This window comes from Barbus barbus (assembly GCF_936440315.1).
Source record: "Barbus barbus genome assembly, chromosome: 8".
Lineage (NCBI taxonomy): Eukaryota > Metazoa > Chordata > Actinopteri > Cypriniformes > Cyprinidae > Barbus > Barbus barbus.
The window spans coordinates 16,331,544-16,347,479 of record NC_136736.1 but is presented as its reverse complement, the minus strand read 5'-3'; the positions used below and the strand labels follow the sequence as shown (position 1 = coordinate 16,347,479).

General features: G+C 36.6%; 2 protein-coding genes across 2 annotated transcripts in view; both read right to left on the bottom strand.

The window, feature by feature from the left end:
- Positions 1-10,493, bottom strand: part of LOC306874011 (cholecystokinin receptor-like) — a gene marked incomplete at its 5' end in the record, with an annotated part of 41,809 nt that extends 31,316 nt beyond the window's left edge. The window contains one exon of the mRNA XM_079423669.1: positions 10,340-10,493. Coding sequence (XP_079279795.1) covers positions 10,340-10,493 — 154 coding nt within the window. The remainder of the gene's footprint in view (positions 1-10,339) is intronic.
- A 675-nt stretch (positions 10,494-11,168) lies between these two features.
- On the bottom strand, positions 11,169-15,667 carry LOC306873517 (T-cell-specific surface glycoprotein CD28). The gene is made up of 4 exons (XM_079422859.1): positions 15,485-15,667; positions 12,543-12,866; positions 12,001-12,116; positions 11,169-11,653 (listed from the first exon to the last, which is right to left on the bottom strand). Exons 1-4 carry the CDS (start codon positions 15,567-15,569, stop codon positions 11,543-11,545), a joined length of 636 nt encoding a protein of 211 aa, XP_079278985.1. The 5' UTR covers positions 15,570-15,667; the 3' UTR covers positions 11,169-11,542.
- Between the last annotated feature and the right edge of the window lie 269 nt (positions 15,668-15,936).

The following is a 15,936-nucleotide window of genomic DNA, read 5'->3' as shown; positions in this document are numbered from 1 at the left end:
GTGACTTTACATATTGCAATGTGACTTTATGTCTGACAACTGGCACTTTATTTCTCATAACTGCAACTTTATTTTTAGTAATTGAGAATTTATATCTTGCAATTGTGACATTTATTTTTAATTGTAACTTTATTTTGTAATGTATCTTTTCTTCTTTCTCGTTTTCTTTTATGTTACAAATATGTGTTTTATTATTTATACTTCAGCAGAAACAAGCTTCCAAAGCTGTCATTATGGAATCTCCATGCCTTTGCTCCACTGAATTAGTTTTGTCCTTAATCTAATACAGCCGGAAAAAAAATGAACAGCGGCTAACATAAATATGCATTCTGTAGCACAGAATCAAGAACAGTTTAGCAGAGATTGATTTACAGTATGCCATTCTGCTGTTTACTCCCTCTTTTGCTGCTGTTTCTTAACAAAATTCATAAACATTGCTCTTTGTCCGTGGGCATAAACAGATGGAACAATGGAAACCTCAGGAAAGCATAAAATTTACATTTGTGAAGTTGTGGCCGCCTCCAGTCACAGTACAGTCAGTCTCAATCAGTGGTGTCGACACCACTACAGTTAATCCAGTGTCATCCCAATGGTATAGTGCATTGCTCATTCTAGTGTTCAGTGTCAGTCTGCGTGTAGTGTCATAACTGTTACTGTTGTGACAGCTCCTCGCTTTTCATGTTCCCCTGACCTGCCCTGACAGTTCCTCTGTTCATTTGTCTTGCAGCTCTGCTGGGAGCAGAACCTGTTCTCACAGGAACAGTACCTACTAGCTTGCTCCTCCTGCATGTCAGATTTACTTCAGATCAAATTAAATAGGCACTGCCAGGTTACTAAATGACAAAGAATAAAAATTAATATAAATGCAGTTATTTGGGGTAAATTAATTCATCCATGTCACTTTGGTTGATCTTGTTCTTAGTTTGGTTTCTTAGTCAGGATCCTATTGTCTTATCTTTGTGTGAGCATGCAGCTTGGAGTTGCTCTCCCGTCCATATGGTGTGCTGTGTGTTCAGGGCGTGGTGTCTGTATCTTAACACTCCTATCTGGTTGAGTTTCGGTTCAGTGATGGAGTCCGGTTGGGGGTTCTTTGTTTTTCTTTTGATGTTCTCTCTACAGTCCGAATACCTTACAGTTAGGTCCATATATTGTATATTTGGACACTGACACAATTTTCATAATTTCAACTCTGTATGCCACCAGAATAGAATTAAAATGAAACAATCAAGATGAAATTGAAGTGCAGACTTCAAGCTTTAATTCAAGGGGTTGGACAAAAATATAACATAAAAAGCTTAGGAATTGCAACCATTTTTATGCACAGTCCCCCCATTTTTAGGGGCTCAAATGTAATTGGACAAACAAATGTAATCATAAATAAAATTATTATTTTTAATATTTAGTTTAGAATACTTTGCAGGCAATGACTGCCTGAAGTCTGGAACTCATGGACATCACCTGAGACTGGGTTTCCTCCTTTGTGATGTTTTGCCAGGCCTTTACTGCAGCTGACTTCAGTTGTTTTTTGTTTGTGGGTCTTTCTGCCTTTAGTTTTGTCTTCAGCAAGTGAAATGCATGCTCAATAAGGATGAAATCAGGAGATTGACTTGGCCATTGCAGAATATTCCACTTTTTTGACCTTCAAAAACTTCTGGGTTGCTTTTGCTGCATGTTTTTGGTCATTGTCAGTGTTGGGCGTAGTGTTGTTTTTGGCAGCCTGTTTTAATTTTAGTTTTAGTCTAGTCTTTGTGTGAAGCTGTCATTTTGTTTTTATTAGTTTTAGTCACGTTCATACTCTTTTTAGTCTAGTCAAGTTTCAGTCAACTAAAAGTCTGAGCATTTTAGTCTTATTTTAGTCAGAATTATCCATGACTATTTTCGTCTAGTTTTAGTAGACGAAAACTGATGACATTTAGTCTAGTTTTAGTCAATGAAAATTGCATTTTAGTCTCTTTTTAGTAATTCTATTTGATCCAGTCAATATAGTTGTCACGTTCCCTCTCGGGATACAAGGAGCGAGGAGACGTAGGAGTTCCAATAATCACATTTATTGAACAAACACTGAGACGAGGAGCTTGGGTAGAGACGAACATCACTGACGATAAGACCGGACACAGGGGCTAGGAAACACAGGGCTTATAAACACAGGGAAATTAACGAGGAAGAACAGAAACAGGTGAGGGCTAATCAAACGCAGGGCTGGGGACACATGAACTACTAATTAAAGGAACGAGGATGGCCAACTAGGGATACGAGAGGAGGGGAAACACAAGACAAGGACTGACAATAGTATAAGTACCTAGTAGCAGTGGCATACTGTGGGGTTTTAGTCAAGGCCTTCAGTAAGCAAAGTTAGTTGTGTATAGGTTTATAGTGTTTTTTTACTTCATTGTTGTCTGTCTGTATTTATGTAGCACTGTGGTCCTGTGAGGCACGACATTTCGTTCCACTGTATGTCCCCACATGTAGCGGAATGACAATAAAGCTCAACTTCAACTGTAAACATCTTACACATCTCTGTTACAGCTAACGCAGCTATATGTATATAATGCACATATTATGCTGCACACAGGCTCTCAACAAACAATGACGACTGATCAACTATTTTAATAGTAGGCTAGATTGGGGTGGGTTAAATGCAGAGTAAATTTTCCTACATGGTCAGTAAAAGTAATCCGCTAATACACAGGTCACTATGCACATTCATGTCATGCTAAAATGATGACGCGCCCAAAGCAGCAAAACTGTACAAACTCTGGACATCCACACACCACACCACAGTATTATCAACACACCACCTACACCACCATAACAATGTGCATGATACAATACTCATCAAATAATAAAGCACTCGCCTGTCACTTGTAAATAAAGTCCATGGGTCTGTCATTCCATGCCACTTTACTCGGATTTAAAAGTAAACACAGCCAACAACATAACTTGCACGTGCTCGGTGCTAGCTGTTAGCCACTGATAGCACTCATAGTTGCAATTGTTGAAATGGAGCATAAAACCTTTGCTGGCCTTTGTTAGCGAATTCACTTTGAGTGTAGGTCTTCCTCTTTTGTCTGCAAAAGAGTGCCTAGAAAAAGACGATTTTAGTAGATCGGCAACAAGATCTGGTGTAGGCACCGATGACTGTAGCTGTTATTTTCTTTTCGTTTACTTTCATGTTCGTACCTTAGAAATCCCTGATTAAAGGGGCGGTCTAACGCTGGGGGTAGCACTGGGCATGTAGCTGGACCCAGAGGGCGGGCTGTCATTGAAAGTCAAAATTTGATTGGCTGATTATTCTGTCACTAATGCTCGTAACAAATCAGATGTGACATCTTTCAACAAAAGGGTAGCACTATCTGTAGTGCTGGCCTCGGACTTTATGTAGGATATTCCAGTTCAACCTCAACTAAACTAATCATAGGCAATTTAGTGGACAGTAAACAAATTAAAATGATACCTAAATAATCAATAAAAAAATTTTTCACATAATTTATTTTTTTATAGGGCCAGCAGAGAAGGCCCTGCTTCCCCTGACGGCCCACCACTGCGCTAGTAGTATAGACGAAACCAAAATGTTCTTTTAGCCAAACCCATTTCAAACAAGGTTATCTTATTATATTATTGTTACCTTATAGACTTAAGAATACATCCATGCCAGACAAGGAAGACACTCTGATTTGAATTTACAACACTTATTTTACCAACCAAACATATTTGTTGTCGTCTCCTAAATAATGCCGCAAGTGGAGCTTGAGGAAGTGTCGTCGCCTGCATCTGCGCAGTGCAACCTGATGCTACTCCAGAAGTGAGACACAGGAAACAGAAATACTGCAAAATAATAATAATTAAGATTACTTTTTGCTGTAACGCAGTAGTATAAGGCATTACTAATCAATTTTCAGTAATATTTTACTTGGTACATGTTCAATAACGCTTGCATTACAACACACTTTTAGCCCAAAATGTATTTATTTATTTTTTATTTAATTTAAAGTCGGGCTCCGACTGTTTTATGTCCCTAGGGCCGGGCTTCAGGCCAATATTCACGTCATAGTTCAGATGCGGGCCGGTCCTCAGGCCTGTTTTAGGCTTCTCCTTATCTTTTTTATTTTAGACATCCATCAATTATTGATGAAAAAAATTGCCGGGCTGATGGAAATAACATGAGTCCGTGCTACTGCGACTGTCAAGAGCGACTCGACGGTGTTTAGTGTCCCGCAGCAGCAGCGAGCCGTCAGCACAGCTCAAGAGTTCTGCGTTCAAATACACACAATAAAGCAAAAGCCCCAGCAAAAGTAATTACCATGAATGTGTCTGGGGGAAATAGTAAGGATTCGCCATCTCCTCGTTAGACACACCTTTAGAGAGAAGTGCATCTTCACAGATAACTATTATATTAAATAGTTTTTGTTTTCGTTTTTATTTATTTGGTTAAGTAGTAATTGAAAGCTTTCTATAGATATATTTATCATGTCTGTGAGGCATGTATTCGCTGACTTTCGGAAGCGCTCCTGTTAAAAAATTTATTTAATGAACAAAAAATCCTCCAAGTGTTTTTCTAAATGAGCTTAATAAAAAGCCAGAACGAAATATAAACACTTTGCCATTAGGGCAGGGCTCTAGTACATTCTGTCATTTTAGAATGTTAAGTTCTACTTCTGTAGATATTTTGGTGAAAGTAACTCAAAAGTAATACAGGAGTCATGTAACGCATTACAATTCTGAGACAGTAATATTGTAAGGTAAGGAATTACTTTTAAATAACAGTAACAAGTAATATGTAATGTATTACAGTTTGGAAGTAACTTGCACAACACTGGTCATTGTCCACTTGTACTATGAAGCGCCATCCAATCAACTTGATTGTCAATGCAATGCATTTGGCTGAATCCGGGCAGAGAGAGTATATCCCTATACACCTCAGAATTTATCCGGCTGCTTCTGTCTTCTGTCACATTATCAGTAAACACCAGTAACCCAGTGCCACTGGAAGCCATGCATGCCCATGCCATCACACTGCTCCACCATGTTTCACAGATGATGTTTTGGATTATGAGCTGTTCCAAGCCATCTCAATACTTTTTTCTTCCCATCATTCTTGTACAGGTTGATCTTAATTTCAGATGACCATAGAATGCTTTTCCAGAAGTGGTCTGGTTTTTTAGATGTTTTCTGGCAAAGTCTAATCTGGCCTTGTTTGCATCTTGAGGTGAACCTTCTGTATTTGCTCTTGTGAGGTCTGCTCTTGATTGTAGACTTTAACAGTGACACACCTACCTTCTGGAGAGTGTTCTTCTCTTGGCTGGATGTTGTGAAAGGGTTTTTCTTTACCATGGAGAGAGGATCCCCGGATCATCCACCACTGTTGTCCTCTGTGGACATCCAGGCCTTTTTATGTTGCTGAGCTCATTCTTTTTTTTCTCAGAATGTACCAAACTGATCACTCTTAATGTTCCTGCTATCTCTCTGATGGATTTGTTTTGTTTTTGAAGCCTTCACTTGTATGTAGAGATCCTTTGACCGCATGATGTGGGTTCACAGCAACAGCTTCCAAATGCAAATGGGCACACTTAGAATCAACTCCAGACCTTTTACCTGCTTAATTGATGTAGAAATAATGAAGGAATAGCCCACGACTGTCTACAAAACAGTTTTTGAGTCAATTGTCCAAATACTCATGGTCCCTTGAGAAAGGAGGTAGGTAATATTAAAGAGCTGTAATTCCTTAACCTTTCCTCCAGTTTCAATGTGAAAACCCTCAAATTAAATATCAGAGTGTGCACTTTACGCAAATATACATTATATAACTTTAACTTGAATATGTTTTGGTCAGCAACTAAAATAATAAAAATTGTGCTTGTGTCCAAATATATATGGCCCTAACTATATGTCCGCATATTTGTTTTGCTTTGACTGTTCTTTGAAGATCCCGCCTTCTAGCACACCATGATTGGTCGATTATGTATAACGCCTGCGTGCTATTGGTTAAACTATTTTTCAGTCATTATTTTTAGCAAGTATGAAAACAAAATCAAAACAAAGCCAGAACCCAAAAACAGTGCTTCATGTAATGCTTGATACAGAGCCTGTATGTAAGAGAATAAAGTTAAATATAAATCTATACTATTTAAATACAAATAAACTGGGGTCTATATTTTTATTAGTTTTATTTTGATAAACATTACATAATATGAATATATATACATGAAAATAATTTTTACTGTTATAAAAACATTTGGTGGGACTGAAGGTGTCAGTATAAACACGAAATACACATGATCGTTGTCATTGGTGAGTTTGGATAATTGAGAAATAGTTGTGCAGCCACCCTGGTGAAACTGCACTAACTGAACAAGTCAACTGTTCTCAAATTGCTCTTGCGGTTCTCTAATGGCATACGTCACAGTGACATGGTGTCGGCACTGTCTCAAGTCAGACAAAATTTCTAACCGCCATGCACTGCTTCAAGTCGTGCACACCCTCTGTGTGTCACATACTCTCACACAGAATTTTTACACCACAAGGTAGTTTGTTGCATTTTGTTTTAAACCCATCTGCACTCTACAATTGAGTGCTTGCCCTTCCCTAGCTCAACACATAACATATGAGCCACTCTATTTTGAGTAAACAAAGTTTGAATTATGAACTATTCTTCAGTGTGCGTGACCCGGCAAGTACTGATGTATGTATTTCAATAATTCATCTTTATGATGTTTTATTCATTGGTCAGGTCAGCTGCTTTCTTCATGAAGTTTACTTGTATGGAAATTAGCCAGTCTACAGGCATTGCTTGTGCCAGTGTTATGAATGGGTCCTTTTTAATTTGATAAATTAAAATTAGTCAACGGGAGTCAGTAAGTCGGTGATTTTTAGAATGTCACGTAATTAGACTGGGTAAAAGGATTTGCTGTAATTTGAAGCCAATTAAAAATTAAAGCTATTTTATTCAGGCACAGTGCCAAAGTCTAATGTTAAGAGCTTCTGTTCAATTTTAGTGCCTAAGAAAACACAGCAACACAGTTTAAGCATCCAACCATTACGCTGATGCAGAAATTTAAGTTTTTTTGGTTTTTTTTGCTTGGTAAAGAATGATCTAATTTTTCACTACACCACAGTCAACACTACAAAACTGTCCTGTTTGGTTTATATGTTTGTTCGGCAAATGTATAATATCCTGTTCAGCCAATAAATTCGAAAGCCGATTAAATGCCAATTACAAATTACAACACGAGACATTTTAATTTGTCAAAACTTCAGTTTTGCATTTGAAAGGGTTTAAACAGAGTTCCTGTAATTAGCTCTATTATTGTTGTTTCATACTGTATATGGACCTCAGCAGTTAACAGATAACAACTGTTAGCATCACTCCACATCATCAACAAATACATACATTTAAAGCCAGCAGCAGTCAAATTATATTACCACATAATTTACTCATGCTGCAATGGCAATTAGTCAGGGGTGTTGTAAGGGAGTGAGGACAGGGGATCCAGCAGAAACCCCAACTCTCGTATGATTTCATTTTAAATTTCTAGTTAGCGCAAGTACCCTAAAATGACTGCTCTTAGATGTAACGATACACAATATGTGGGATCCTTCTTAAGACACTGAGTGGTCTATCCCAAAATGCCACACTTCACACTCCATCAGGTAGTTGGCAAGAGATGCCGCAGCTAATAGGATACCAGAAGTGGAAAAAGAAACAGGAGACGAGAGAGTAGGGTGGAGAAGACAGCTAGTCAGTGGAGTATGAGAGGTGTTGAAAGACTATTAGCAGTCAAAATTAAAGAGAGATAAAATATAATAAGCAAATTATAAATGTTTAATCAGAACCTTTCAATTTGTAATTTTAAAAGATATGTACCGAGAAAAGCATTCCTTTCACGTGGAAAACAAATAAAGTGGGGTAATATGTCTTTCTCTCCTCATTTCTAGAGCAGTCTATTAAAAAAAACTTCAGAGAATCATACCTCTAAAATAATGCATTGTCATCACAACTGTATAGAAATAGGTAAAACATTCTTATACAGACATTTGTGGTATTAAAATAATTATATTAAGTGATCCACATTAAACTAAACAAGCTATGCATTAGCACTCCCCCAATGCCTCTTCATGTTAGTGCAGAAAACCTCTAGGAGCATGCAATTTAAAATCTATCAGCTTCGCTCATGGCGGCATAAGCGGGTTCAAGTCTGCTGCCAATCATTTTAAGCCAATCACATGAGTCGAAAATGCCATGTGACTAATAACTCTATAGCTGCAGGAAAATTACATGGCATTATAGCAATGCAAATTGCACAACATGCAACTGCTGTGTCCTTTTATTATAAGCAGCTTGATTTTTCATGAAGTTGCTTATAAATTTGGGAGTCATGGGTTGCAGATTTTTGAGCTTGCATTTGGGCTTGCTTGTGCCCACTAATAGCAGTTGTCAAATATCCCCACCTACTGTTCAACCCACACTCTACATAATGTCATTATCAATCGCCATTGTTTATCTTATTTCTTGGTTCTGCCTTCTTCAGCTCCTCCCCTCTCCTAAATGCATGCTGTTTTCCTTAGGTGTGTGCATGTGTGTGTGCACATAGAGAGATGTACTTATTAATTTAGATGGCCAGTTGTATCATATGTGAAACGTTTTTAGTATTATAATTTTGTAAAAAATTGGGTCATTTGTTTAGGTTTATTTTGATGAGACAATAAGCTTATTGTAGGGTTTTTGGTAGGACCAGATGTTAGTAACTATACCGAGCTGTGACAGGGGAAAATATGTTTTTTTTTTTTACACTTTTAAGTCTCTTTGGACAAACTCGTGCACTTATATTGCTCTCAAAAAAATATTATTTCATCAGAATACACTGATATTTCTGAATGAATGTCAATGGAGTAAGATGCTCTTTGTAGCCAGATGGTTAGTTGCGTCATCTACCAAATGGGGCTATGCTAAGCGGCAACAACCTGAACCCTTGTGCTTACCCCACAGTGGGATTTCTCCAGTCAAAGAATCTGTGTGTATAATTAGTTTGATTAGTACTTTGTAATTTTTCATTACTATACATACAGTATATATAATAATCATACATGGCAATTATAGAACTTGAACAAACTAATGTACATTCAACCCTATTGGGTTAGTTGGGACAACATTTGGTAGAATATTGATGGTGTAATATGTTTTTAAATGTGTTGCCAATTTAACATAAATAATTCACATTTATGTCGATGAATGCTTTAAGAACTGGCAATCTATGAATTTGTTGAAAATCTACTGTATCATTTCACCTACTCCTTTTTCAAAGAGCGGAACCACCTGATTGAGTGAGTCACCAATGCATGGATCTATAAAATTAGTTGATTCCTAAAACAGCAAAAGATGACTGTAATGCTTGAGCAGTTTTGTAATTAGGGAAGACACTGCTAGGGTGTTTTTGCACAAAAATGAAATCCAATGGGGGTTTTTTTTCCCAGCTGGGAGGTTTTATTCGGTTCATCAATGTCAAGTTGGATATCTCAAATTACAGATGTTTGAAATGAACTGATGAAATTGTTGGCCAGAGTTTTGCAGCCTGAAGGACCTTACAGGCAGCTTAATCTGCTACCAAACACTCCCCCTGACTTGAGTCAGTCTGATTCACAACCTTGCATGAATGCATAGATTTACAACAAAATTATTATTAAAAAAATTGAATAATCATTCCCTTGCCCACGAATCATTCAAGAAGTAGTGGTTTTGAATAACCTACCAATTAGTGATCACATTTATCCAGGATTTTTTGTTCATGTCCTAATGAAGTAAACACTATTTGCATGTTCAGAGAGTATAATGATGCTGATGAGAGCTGAAAAATGCAAAGAGCATCCTTGGGCTTTAATTACACTAAACATTACCTCTGATATAGTTCTTGAAATAATACAAAAAATAAAATATTGACTTATTTCTTAAATACTGACTTACATATAAAATGTATTAAATACACTGCTGTACTATTAAAAGAAAAATAACCACTAGCTTAATGAGTAGGCTATATTAAATCAATAAACCCACATACTAAAAGACGAGCTGCTGAAGTTATTGCGTCTATATGCGGTAGTGGTTGGTGCGGAGCAGTTATTGCTTTGGGAATGTATGATTTCATAATTAATGTTCAGGCGCGCTGTTATAGCTAAAGTATATAAATAATGAATAATTTGTACTGGGAGAAAAAAAATGTTTTGTACCATCAGCAGAGGTTAAACGTATCATGTGATTCGTGGTGTTTAGCATGCTGATTTATTTATTAATGTAAGGAAATAAGGAAAACAAGACAACATAACGTTAACATGGATTGTTTTGTCTTACCTTTTAGTCGTGTGGGTTTGAATTTCTGAATTATTGACGCATTGCTACAGGTGGCGTTAACTTCCAACGCTGAGCTGTTCACGCTCGAATTGTCTGGAGTTCTTGAACATTCCCAAAACGGGATCTGACTTTCATTCATTTTCTGTAAATCCATTGCTCCGCGAGAACTGGTACGAATATAGGTTTCTAAACCAATTTAAAACTGTTTATTGACGATATTACACTTAGAGTATATTTTAAGAAAGGCTTATACGCATTTAAAGGTTATATATTCATACGCGCTAAAATATTCTGCGCACCCATTGCCCGCATCTGCGTGCGCGTCTGTGAGAGAATGCCTGTGCGCGTAAAACTGGTCACTGGAAAGCGCGCTGTAGCTCTGATGAGCGAGCAGTGTGGGTAGACAGTTATTTAAGCGTGTTGGCACACAGGGTTGGGTGATTACAGAAAGGGAGGGAGAATGAGAATGAAAAGAGTAACACATTCACTAACAGTGCCCTTCAGACTCTAACGGCTCTTGGTTAATGGAATGTAAGTCCTGCGTCTCCCTCCAGTGGATGTTCTGTGTTATTGCTTGTTGATCATCAAAAGAGTGAGAAGGTAGAGAGGAAAGACAGAAAAAGAAAGCAAAAGCTACATACCAGTAAGAGGTTCAGGACTCTTAAACGCAGAGCTTTCATGAGATGAACGTTTCTTACACACACTGTCATTTTCCAGTGTGTGTGTGTGACAGAGAGAGTGTGAGACCTTGGGAGATGTTCTTAAAAAGAAAAGTGGTTCACAAACCTGAGAATGTTGAAGTGGATGTAGTAAATCAGTGTGCAGGTTTGGGTTAACATATCATTTGCTTTATTTGACAAACTAAAACAAACTAGTCTATAGTAGGCCTCCTTTTAGACAGGCAAATGTGCATACAGCATAAAAAAGGGAAAATATTGTTGTTTTGTTTATTTCCAAATAAATTTAACAATAAAAAAAGAGAGAACACACACACACACACACACACACATGCTAACAAGCTAAAAACATTTTGGCTACATTTAATAGTGGGTTAAATGAAAATATAATACATAAACCTATGAAAAATTCTAATGTAGTTAGATTTTTCTCAGAATGCAGTGTGCCCTTTTTAAATCATCGTTGTCTGATGTGATGTTTTAGTGGTTGTACTTGGCAGGGTTTGTTAAATGTTGTCAGATAGTCTCATACTACAGTGTCTGTGTAATAGCCCTGCCAGGTTGGATGTTGAACCCCCTGCCACTTCCGTCTGCATTCTTTGTCGCTGAAGGATGTATCAGTTTGACTCAACTTGATCTGATGTGCATGGGAAAGACATCAAAAATACAATTATCAAAGGCAATGTATCAATTAGTCAACATTCAAAGAAATGAAAGTTTAAATCAATCCATCAATAAATATTTGTTGGTAAATGATACTATCAAAAGTGTAATCACTATAATCACTGTATGTTATTATTAAAAATATAATATAATAATGGAACAGCATTGCTAACCAATATTATAATGGGAGGCCAGGATTACTAATGGGCACATTTAAAAATGATATTAGCCACTGTCTTATATCAGTCTTACGCTGATTTAAATTATAGAAATATACTATGTTGAATAGCCCTTTTTCTAGATGTAAACATAAGTATTTACCCGCAGAATGAAAGCGATGCAAGTCATTACCAGCCCATATATGATCATGACTCCTAGCATCCAAAAAGGCAGGTGACTAACATGTTGACAGATGACATGCTGTTTAACTGGTCTCCCTGTTGAAACACACACATATTGGGTTTCCATGTTTTATGGGGGCATTCCATAGACATAATGGCTTTTATACTGAACAAACTGTATTTTCTATCCCCTTACGCTAAACCTAGCCATCACTCACAACTTTCTGCATTTTTAGATTTTCAGAAAACTTTCTGACATCCCCTGACATTCTATATATTCTATACATAATATATTCTAATTTGGGTATTACTACACGTTTTTACATTTTGACAATTTGTCCCCACAAAGCAGGGAATACACACACACACACAGAAAAGGAATGATGCAAAAGGTGACTTTTAAGTGTACATTAACTAGAGCACAAATAATGAAATCTTTGTATTACAAATTGCTAATTATATTGCCAGTAGTTTAATGGTGTTGACAATGACAATGTTCCATAACAACCATAGTGAACATACCTTCAACAAACACAATAGTTTGTGGTTTGTGCTCCACTTTCTGAAATGGAGGAGGAAAGATTCTCTCGGCCTCACAAGTGTACAGGGCTGTAGTATTCATCGTTACACTTTTCAGGATAAAACTGGTACTGTTATTCGTATCATTAACTTTGAAAGTGGCAGGGAAATCTCTCCTCGGGCTGTTGTATGTATTATTAATGCTGATATAAAAGATCTCTTCTGAACCTTTATATAATTTGAAGACCATTTCTGGTGCACTGAGTGCAGGGCAGGGTACGGTAACATTGCTGTTCAATACCACGTGTTGAACTGGTGGTAGATTACCTGCGGTGTAGAGGAGACAAAACATCAATAACATCTTAAAACTGCTTAATACACAGTTTTTAAGTTTTAACTTTTCAAATCTGAAATCTGTCGTTGGTACAATATATACTTATATTACATTATTTACTTTGTCTGTAGTTTTTTCAGAAGTGGTCATGCAACCCACAAATCACCATAGTCACCCACATTATCAAAAAAGACGACATCTGTTCTCAAGATCACTTATAGGCAGAGGCGGACAACTCCATTACTTGAGTGAAAGTACAGAGACTGCTGGTCAGATATTACTCCATTACAAGTGAAAGTTGTAAAGACAGATTTTTACTTAAGTAAAAGTACAGACGTACTTGCTTTTAAAAGTACTTAACTACCAAAGTAAATTTCCTTTTTTTTATGTCAATGCACTGTTTTATTATTGTTGTATGTAATCTCTGAAGCAACTTACAATACATTACAACTACTGAATACACTGACTAGCTTGTAGTATCTTTGGAATAAAGAGTTTTTAGAATGTAAAAAAATACAAATAAATAACACTCCTACCCACCCCCACAAAAGCAGGATGGTAGTGGTCTCACACAACTCTGACAGTGTGTGCACACATCTATGTGTAGACATTCATCCACATTTGAACAGAGTGGACAGTGAAATTGCTGTAAATACAGAGTGATAAGGAGGAAGAAAAAAATTCAAAACCTGCTTTAAAACCCAGCAACACAACTGTAGCTGTATAACTTTACAACAGCAACGCTGCTTTAAAGAAAAAGCAAAACAGCAAGATTATTTGACATCAAAACAAAAATTTCAGAAATGCTGTCTAATCGCTCTTGCAGTACTTTGATGTCATACACAGAACGGTCTGTGTAGTGCTGCTTCAAGTCCAACACCTGTTGTGTTTTATCAGGAGACGCACAACAGTTCTTCTGTGGCTTTATACGTAATATTTTCACGTACACAATTTGGCAAAATCAGTCGATATTGTGTCTAATATATACCACAATATTAACTTCTTATTATTGAATTGTTGTAAATAAATATCAAATTTGCAACTGGTTAGTGTTAAAAAAATGCTGGCAAATCACTTCTTGCCCTACAAGAGTGATTACTGATAAACTGTCCGAAAAAAAAGTCATGTTTTAGAGAAGAAAATAAATCACCCACTGACTTTCACAGCTGCTACATAGTAATGACTTTCTACTTCGAGGACCTTGATAGAAATGTAGTGGAGAGAAAAGTACAATATTTGTCTTTCAAATGTAGTGAAGTTAAAGTCATAAGTTTCCAGAAAAAAATAATACTCAAGTAAAGTATAAATCCTCAAAAAGTGTACTTAAGTACAATACTCAAGTAAATGTACTTAGTTCCTGTCTGCCTCTGCTTATAGAGTAAATTATGCTTGTTGTCTTTTTAATCCCTGGTGGTCTGAGCAACTTTATGTAAAATTAATGTGCACAGGCACTTTCCTATATACTTAACTCATAAAAATAAAAAACAAGCTGAAAAAGCTTAAATGCCAGAATAACAAAACTGAAGAACAGTTTTGACTGGTTTCTGAAGTTCACAAGTATTAACTTTTGCCTGTAAGAGTGGAGAAATGATGTCATAGAGACAAAGTTTCTTTGAACAAATTTCTTTGAACTTCGCTTTAGAAAAAAAAAGAAAAAGGAAAGACTGAATTATCCTTCTGCAGAATGATTTACCCCCTCAGCATTTCTACTGTCAGAATATCAGTGCAAAACATATCAGCTTGTTGTAAAATGACACTGTTTGTGTCCTCTATTGTATTTTGCAGCCTCGGAAATTAGATGTTTGTGGTAAAGTTGTTTTTTTAAAGGAGACTGACTGCACAATATTTCAGTTAACAAACCTCATTTAATCGGTTAGACTGTATTTTGATTTTGATTTATACACTGGCACCAAGATGTAAAATTTCTTGAATCCTTTTTCTACTTGTATGTATTTACACATTATACATATTATCCGTATATGGCCTATTATGGATTTTTCTTGTATACATATTTTTTTATTTATGATCATGTATTTATATTTGGCTACCATAAGGGCATTTTCCACATTCATCCCATACACTTTTTGCCAAGATGTAAACAAACAACAGGTCTTACAGTATCTTGTAATTGTGACTTTACATTTCATAATTTCAACATAATATACACATTTTGATGTTATTTCTCCTAATTGAGATGTCATATCAGAATTAAGAATTAATACTTTAGTTTGTTGTAAATCCAACCTCATAAAATGTGATTTTCCGAATGGCTGATAAAACAGACAAACTAAAAGTTTCTTGATTCTCATACAAATATAAACACTGTATTTGATTTTTACATTTGCAGATACCTTGTTTTGGGCTGTCAGGCCACTTCAGGCCTCTCGACTCAAAGCCCCTGCATTTAAAAATCAGTCCCAGGCCATATTCCAACCCATGCTAAATAAGGCTTTAGTCAAATAAATCAAGATTTATGTCACATGCTTCCAGCTTATCAGTTAAAAATGATTTAATATGACTAAATCAGCCTTAACACATTAGGTTACACAAACAAAAGTAATAACCCACTGTATTGAATTTTTGAAGTAAATCACAAACAAGAAGATCTTACCTTTGCATATGCTCTGTGTTTCAGATAGGCTGCTATGAAAGAGACAGAGACTTAAGAGGGTCACAGATGTCATAAAAATCTCCATCTGTTGTATTCTAAGTCTTCACACAATAGAAATGCTGTTGAAAACGGCAGGGCCACTGCCTGCGTGCTTGTATGGCAAATTCAACCTTCAGCGTAACAGAAGAACACATCACGAGCCAAACAGGAAGTTTCCATTCTCTCCTTGCACCCTTTGTGGTTGATGTTATTTGCATGTTTAGGTTTCATATAATGCGTCTGTTACCGTTCTATTGGTATCATACAGTAGCTGGAGTTTCCTCATTGAGGGCAGGTAAAGGAGACCCCTGTGGGGGGGTTTCTAGTAAATGGTCTGTTTGAAGAGTTGTCGGGAGGGGGGTTATTTGGGGTTAAAGTGGGTTTGTACTTGAGAGTAACAGATACAAAAAATG

What these genes read in the sequence shown, in the direction of transcription:
- LOC306873517 (XM_079422859.1), bottom strand. Translation starts at nt 15,569, where the DNA reads ATGGAGATTTTTATGACATCTGTGACCCTCTTAAGTCTCTGTCTCTTT. An exon ending in AACTATTGTGTTTGTTGAAG is followed by an intron (nt 12,117 to 12,542) that starts GTATGTTCACTA and finishes GTGTTTCAACAG; the next exon opens with GGAGACCAGTTAAACAGCAT. An exon ending in GCATCGCTTTCATTCTGCGG is followed by an intron (nt 11,654 to 12,000) that starts GTAAATACTTAT and finishes CATGCACATCAG; the next exon opens with ATCAAGTTGAGTCAAACTGA.